The sequence below is a fragment of the Brachyhypopomus gauderio genome, chromosome 15 (genome assembly GCF_052324685.1).
Source record: "Brachyhypopomus gauderio isolate BG-103 chromosome 15, BGAUD_0.2, whole genome shotgun sequence".
Taxonomy (NCBI): domain Eukaryota; kingdom Metazoa; phylum Chordata; class Actinopteri; order Gymnotiformes; family Hypopomidae; genus Brachyhypopomus; species Brachyhypopomus gauderio.
This window is the reverse complement of record NC_135225.1, coordinates 11,922,261-11,930,133: the sequence shown is the minus strand read 5'-3', so window position 1 is coordinate 11,930,133 and position 7,873 is coordinate 11,922,261. Positions and strand designations below refer to the sequence as shown.

Genomic DNA, 7,873 nt, shown 5'->3' with positions numbered 1-7,873 from the left:
GACAGGTACATATTGCCAACCAGCACTGACTCTGAGCGTGTTTGGAGAACACACATTCCAGGACAGTTCAGGGACCGTCAGAAATGTGGGAAATGTGAAAACCTTCCCTGAGGTAGAAGTTCATTAATGCGGAAGGAAATGGGACAAATCTATCACCCCCTGCAGGGTTGAGCTGCCTTAAGCCTGTCAAGCCATTTGATAAGTTTTCTCTCTCCATTTCTCTCTCTCTCTCTCTCTCTTTCTCTCTTTCTCTCTCTCTCTCTCTCTCTCTCTCTCTCTCGCTCCTTCTGCCTCTGCTATATTTAGCTCATGAAGCATCTGCAAGAAAGATATTAGGGTCTTGATATCACCATCAGCACTTTGTGTGGTACAGACTGAGACCCCCTCTATTCCCCTCCCATCTCATCCCACCCCAACACACACACACACACACACACACACACACACACATACACACCAGCTCTCCCTCCCCCCTCAGAAATCTGCCATCCAAGACCCAACTGTATTTTGCACTGCCTGGGATCTTGGTCCAGCTACAGGTCAGAGGCACCCTGGGACTTTTCATTTACTTTATTCTGAAGCATTGCCTTTTCCTCTTGATATCACTTCCATAAAGGAGCCTAAATCTGGGTGAGTAGATCATTATGTAGACTGTTTTTAATAACCACATGCATGTACGATTTAATAGTCAATAATAAAGAAGAGAGAGCGAACATTAACCCTTGTGGTTAGAGAGAGAGAAAGATTAGACGTCACCTATGCTTAGCTAAAGTATCATCAAAGTTTGCACTGCCAACTTTTTCAACACGATTTTGGTTCCATGTCTTAAAGCTGCAGGCAGTGAGACAGGAATATGCTGAGTTGTCCTCTCTGTTGCCCAGCGATGGATTTAATATGGAGTGTGAAGCATGAACTACCGCTACCTAGCTGGTGAAGAGTGATCTCAGTGCTGCACAGGGTGCAAGGCTTGATCTCCAGGTTTAGAGCGCCCCCACAATCCATCACTGGATCTCTGATGCATTCATTCAATGTGGAAGAAGTTTCCGTGTTTCTGTGTAGAATTATATGCGTGTATTTATGAGAGTTTGTGTGCGACTCAATCCAAACGTGATATGTCACTGACGTCACTACTCCGCACTAAAAGGTCTTGCTTCAAAATGGCGTTTAAAAATAGCTGGAGTAGATTGAGTTACAGACAAGCCAATGCACGACTTACCATTAGCATGGTCTTGAAGAAGTGGCAGAGCCAACGTATGTTATATGAGTTTAATGTGTATGTATAAAGTTCAGCAAAATAAATGTTAAACTCTATGCATGCAAGACATGTCTCACTTATGACTAAACAAGATGTATTTAAGAAGACCAAACTACACCCTTGCATGTCTAGGGACTTATTGAGTCTTATTGTTCTGTGGTGGTGTGATGAATGCAGATGTGACACAAGACCTTCTCAAGAAGGAGGTTTGTTGAGACCTGTGTCTGGTACTGGCATCAGACGATAGCAGTCTAAACAAACCGAAGGCCGTGATGTGTTAAAAGTTTAATTTTCTTGGGAGTCACCTTGGAATTTGTGGAATGTGAGGTCACTGGTGTGACGGGTGGCCACCAACTCTTGGTCTTGGTGTTTACCAGCGCTACGTTTCAGTCATTAGGTGGTGAATGGTGGTCCCAAATTAAGCTTGGAATTTTTGTTTGTTTGTTTGTGGTTTGTGGTGGCAAGTTTTAAACAAAAGGAGATCTCCCATTGACTGGTGAACTTTTTCATTTTATACTATTTACTACACAAGCTCCAAACCATCAGCATTTCGTTGCTAGGTGACTCATTGATATGGTCCTTTGTGAATCTCCTGCAGGAAGTATATTTAGAGTGGTACTCTGCAGGAGCTTTGGACCTAATTTCATAGATTTAGCCTAAGGAGCCCAGATGTTATTCGCCTTTTGTGTACTATGAGAAGACAATCGTAATTATATGCTAATTTAAACTTTAATTGTTAAAATGTTAAAATAATACAATTTCATTTTGCTTTTGATGTTAGAAACTTTTCCCTATCTTAGAATGATACCTTCCATGTTCCATGTAAAATCTTTTACCCTTTCTGTCTGCTTTGTTTGCCTAGTTTTGAACCATGCCTCTCTCTGGAACACCAGCCCCTCCCAACAAGAGGAAAAAAACAGCCAAAATCATCACTGATCTCGCCCATATTACTCAGGATGGTGAGAGCCTTGCACCGCAGACCCCCGCAGTAATGCATGCTGAGAAACATGCGTTTGTATCATGTTGGTATCTTCAGCCTAAACTCTACAGACTGACTGTTCAGAAACAGGGTGTTGGAGATGCCTAGTCTGAAGAATCATGCTATATCCACACATTTCTCAGTGGGTAAGCTGTTTTTAGGTGTTTTTCATTTTCTTCAATTACAGAAACATAAGGCTAGTCAAAACACTAGACATCAGAAAAAAAATATATATTCAGTACTTCCTGGCTAGCCGGTCCTATTTTCTATACGATGTCCTTCTGACGGCTTTTCTATAGTGGGGTGTATTTGTTCAGTGAAATAGTTTCGCTGCAGGATGTTGTGGTGAATAAGCAGAGTCTTTAATCAGAGGGCCTTGGCAAAGCCTCTGACTCAGCAGCTAGTCAGGCAGAGAACCCCACAGTGACTCTATGCTCAGGTCAAACACAGACAATAAAGATCCTGTTATTTATAGGACAATTAGTATGTTTGTGGGAGACACTGTTAAGATGTCAGGCCTCGTCACACAGGTTGTGCATGGTTACACTATATATGTTGTAATGAGGGGGCGATAGACAACCTCTCATCCCACAGCTTTCACAGCAGTGATGCCAGCTGTCTTTCTCATTATCACAGAAGGGCCACACATTCCCTAATGGGAGCACTATTCCACAGCAATACTATAACATCGACCCATGGGGAAATTACATTAACCAACAAGTTTGATCTCTCTACATTTATAAAAAAAAACAACAAACAAACAAATGTAAAAGGTCTTACCTGGTGGAGATAATTGGTACATTTTCATCTGACATTTTCTTCAAGATCCCAGATTTGTGTCTGAATCGCTCTTGCGTTCACATGAGCATTTTTCAGACAGCTGCTCTCGTCTAATAATAATAATAATAATATGAGAATATTTTATTTGTATAGCACTATTCATACATGCATGTAACTCAAAATGCTTTACAGAATTTATTGTCATAAATAATAATTAAAATAAGAAAACAAACATAATAAAACTATGTAATAAAAGAATACAATAGTTTACATTAAACTCCACCGGCCTTGAGACAAATACAATTCTGTGTAAATGGAATTTCCACCTTACCTACATGTTCTTACTTACTACGAAAGATTGATGCAGGTTATATAAGGAAATAAGGAAAAACTGTGTCAACAAGCATGACCTTAGCCACACTATGCCAGGAACCATCAAGATATATCATGAACACAATGGTTATGTAAATAGGCAGCTGATAATAATAATAATAATAATAATAATAATCTTTATTTGTATAGCACCTTTCATACATACATGTAACTCAAAGTGCTTTACAGTATAAATAAAAGAAACATTAAAAGGAGATAAGACAAAGACAAAAAGAAAATGTTAAAAGAAATTAAAGATAAAAATATTAAAATAACATAAAAAGTAAAAAGTGAAGTAAGAAAATAAAAAGTAAAGTAAATAAGATAAAACTATTAAGCAGGGATGAAATGCCTCTGAGCTCTTCAGGAAGAGAATTCCAGAGCTTTGGGCCATAGTGGCTAAAAGCACCCTCGCCAATCTTTAATCGGCTTTTAGGAATCACCAGTAGATTACTGTTTGAAGACCTGAGAGACCTGACTGGAACATATCTAACCATCATTTCACTTAGGTAAAGAGGGGCAAGACCATGAAGACATTTAAAAACCATGACTAGAACCTTAAAATCTATTCTAAAGCTGACAGGTAACCAGTGCAGTGAGTGGAGTGCAGGTGTAATATGATCTCTCTTTCTCCTGCGGGTCAGAACCCTTGCAGCCGCGTTCTGAACTCGCTGTAGGTGCGAAATAGAGCTCTTTGGAAGAGCAGATAGAACAGCGTTACAATAATCTAGCCTTGATGTGATAAATGCATGGACAAGTTTTTCACTGTCAGCAGGAGAGAGCATATCTCGGACCTTAGCGATGTTTCGAAGATGAAAGTAAGCTGTCTTATAGCATGGTAATTTTTCCCACAAAGACACATTCTTCTTTACAACAATTTACATAAAACCATACAATGTATAATATATTGTTATTCTGTTGTTTCTATTAATTGGATGCTTAAGGGATAAGAGGTAGCTGTAATTGAGAAATTACGTAGATCTGAAAATTATATTGGGGTTCTATACAATTGAATAATTTCAATTCAGTTCTGCAACTTAGTATGTAGTTGCTGAAAATGTATACAAATATTTACGGTTCCACAAAATATGATAAAAAATATGGAACCAATATGGTGGCTAAATGCAGACATGAGGACAGGCTTTGTGGAAACAGGCAAAAGAAGGCATACCTCTGTGGTAGGTTCTCTAAGGTTCTCTAATCTGTGTTCCTATAGAGTATGAGTCAGAACCTGAGGCCTCGGAGTTTGACCTGGGGACAAAGATCCGAGCACCCAAAGACATCATGCTGGAGGAACTGTCCCTGCTGAAGAACAAGGGCTCCAAGATGTTCAAAATGAGGCAGCAGCGTGTGGAGAAGTTCATCTACGAGAACAATCCAGATCTCTTCAACAGTGAATCTATGGTGCGAAAGAAATAGGCCACACACACAATTCACTACATATCATCAATCTAGAATCACCCCACACACACAATTCACTACATATCATCAATCTAGAATCACCCCACACACACAATTCACTACATATCATCAATCTAGAATCACCCCACACACACAATTCACTACATATCATCAATCTAGAAACACCCCACACACACAATTCACTACATATCATCAATCTAGAAACACCCCACACACACAATTCACTACATATCATCAATCTAGAATCACCCCACACACACAATTCACTACATATCATCAATCTAGAATCACCCCACACACACAATTCACTACATATCATCAATCTAGAAACACCCCACACACACAATTCACTACATATCATCAATCTAGAAACACCCCACACACACAATTCACTACATATCATCAATCTAGAAACACCCCACACACACAATTCACTACATATCATCAATCTAGAATCACCCCACACACACAATTCACTACATATCATCAATCTAGAAACACCCCGTGTATGACAACCTTCATAATATGTTCAGTTTAAACGGTTCTAACTGTGATCTCTGATTCAAGGACAACCTCCAGAAGCTGGTGCCCAGCCTTGGTGGTCAGATGATAGATGTTGGCGGCCGTCTGGTTGTTGGACATACTGTTGTCCAGACTGTTGGGGGAGGGTATGCACCTGTACCCCCTCCCAAACCAGGAAGTGTTGGCAAAGAGGCAGGAGGTGGGACAAGCGGAAGTGGAGCAGGCACGGGGTCTGCAGGTGGAAGATCTGGAGGTGGAACAACTACAGGAGCAGGAGGGAAACAAATCACTGTAACAACAGTGATTTCACAGAGTGAGTAGCAGAAGAACGTCCAGATGATGATCATACAGTGTGCAGATCACCAACACTGACTTTAATTCTCTGCAATTTAATGTGCCATATATGGGTCTGGGGAGGAAGAGGCTCTGTCTGCTGATGGGCAAGCCACATTTATATATATATATATATATATATATATATATATATATATATATATATATATTAGTGCTGTATATTAGTGCCGCGATTGAAAGTCCTTACCAGGATTTTGCTCAAGATTTTCTAATTAGCAATCCAGGTAAAATTAGTGGAATCAACACAATCCAGGAAGCCTGAACAAAATCCTGGTGAGGACTTTTAATCGCGGCACCTGGAATTGACAGCACTTATATATATATATATATATATATATATATATATATATATATATATATATATAGTAATTATTAATTTTCCCATTCTCTACAGCTGATGAAAGTGCCAAGGCTGCTTTAGAGAAGGCTAAAAAAAGAAAGGAATATGTGAAGACATATGTATCACCCTGGGAGCGGGCCATGAAGGGCAATGAAGATCTCGTAATTACTATGAAGCCATTCATGCCAGGACCCTGTGCCCAAAGTGATCTCCCCCAATACAAGTGCTTCAACAGGTGCCGCACGTCACACATCTGTTCCTCATGCACGTAGCCATGCGCTACCAGCCTGTTTCTCCAGTAAAGTCAGAGGACTCCAAACTTGGGGGAATGTTCATCAAGGCAGTGCGACATGACACATTTTGAATAGTTGTGTTTCAAGCTATGGGTATGTCTAGACGTCAAAGCAGTTTCTCTTACAGTTTCGTTAATATGAAATCAAACAAGGTCACCCTCGCTCATAAAGCTTGCCTGTTTATGAGATGATAACACATGGAAGTGTTTCGCTTATTGGCCTCTCTGACCTTATTCGTTTTCCTTCGTGTCTCCCTTGGCTAATAGATGTGCAATGCCTTTTGGGGGCTTTGAGAAAGCTTCTCAGCTGATGACCTTCCAGCTGCCGGATGTTGAGACAGCAGTGGAGGAGCCTGAGCCTGCAGTGGTGTACCAGCATGACATCAGCTCGCGGCCCTCCTTCAACCGCACCCCCATCGGCTGGGTGGGCAGTGGCGAATCGGGTAACATCCACTTGGAGATGGATACCATGCCATTCGATGGGGAGACTGATGACCTGTGAAGAATGAGGCTTCTTGGTCCTGCAACACATGAGCTCACTTTATTCACATCTCCAAACATGCTCTGCCCCCCTCCCCCAGTTCATCTCCTTCTTTTTCTCTTTCTCTGTCACTCTTTCTATGTCTCACTATCCGTGTCTCTCTCTCTCTCTCTCACACACACACACACACACACATACACAATCATCTCATGGATCAGATTTAGAACATATGTAACACACTGTGTGTGAAATGTATGACCTATTGGCAGTCAAACGTGGGCTTGCTTCACGTATCAAACATTTGTGAGACTGAAAAGGTGTTTTCAAGTTATGAAATTGGAAAAACATCCAGTAAAATAATCAAGATTACATCCTAAGTGCCCAGTTTGTATGCCTTTCCGCAATGTAAACATGGAACCTTGTCAAAAATGTACCATTGGTCTGCAGTATAAACCTGTGCTCCAAAGAGTTATGCATGGAGTTGACTGGGAAATTTGAATGACAATGGGTTATCGTTCTGGCTAGAAGAAAGAAGAATTTGCTTTGCTCATTATGCATTCAGCACGTTGAATTTTAGAGGTGGAGGGACAAACATGATCATCTTTACTTTTTAACACGGCTGAATTTCAGTAATGCGGAGGATGCTCCTAATATGTAGGTAATTAAACTACCACCTCATCAATGGAAATACCTAACTTCAAGTCCATACAAAAGTAGTTTGTCACTTGAAAGTACTTTTAAAACTAGAACTACTTTGAAACTATTTCATGAAAAGCAATTGCCTAATTAATTGAAAAATGTTTTGGCTTGATGATGTCACTGCTGTTGATGAAGACAAAGATGATAATGGTGATAGCTACTCACAGCATCCCATAACATCTTGATTTACTGCCATGTAGCATGTTTATACAATAAATTACCAGATTTCATTAGCTCCAAAACATAAGCTCCTTTATCTGGGGTTAAGATCATGTTTGACATCTGACCTCTGATCTCCCTCCTAAAAACAACATCCGTATTTAATAAATATTTGATAGCTGATTTTTATTGCTTTGCAATCTTTCTTACTTAATTTT

The 7,873-nt window shown here is 40.1% G+C and overlaps 1 protein-coding gene across 1 annotated transcript; it reads left to right on the top strand.

Moving 5' to 3' along the window:
* Positions 1-381: 381 nt before the first annotated feature.
* Positions 382-7,838, top strand: myoz1a (myozenin 1a). Its single transcript, XM_076975412.1, has 6 exons — positions 382-630; positions 2,118-2,214; positions 4,603-4,790; positions 5,376-5,643; positions 6,079-6,259; positions 6,584-7,838. The coding sequence occupies exons 2-6, from the start codon at positions 2,127-2,129 to the stop codon at positions 6,816-6,818; spliced, it is 960 nt and encodes a 319-aa protein (XP_076831527.1). The 5' UTR covers positions 382-630; positions 2,118-2,126; the 3' UTR covers positions 6,819-7,838.
* The last annotated feature ends 35 nt before the right edge of the window (positions 7,839-7,873 follow it).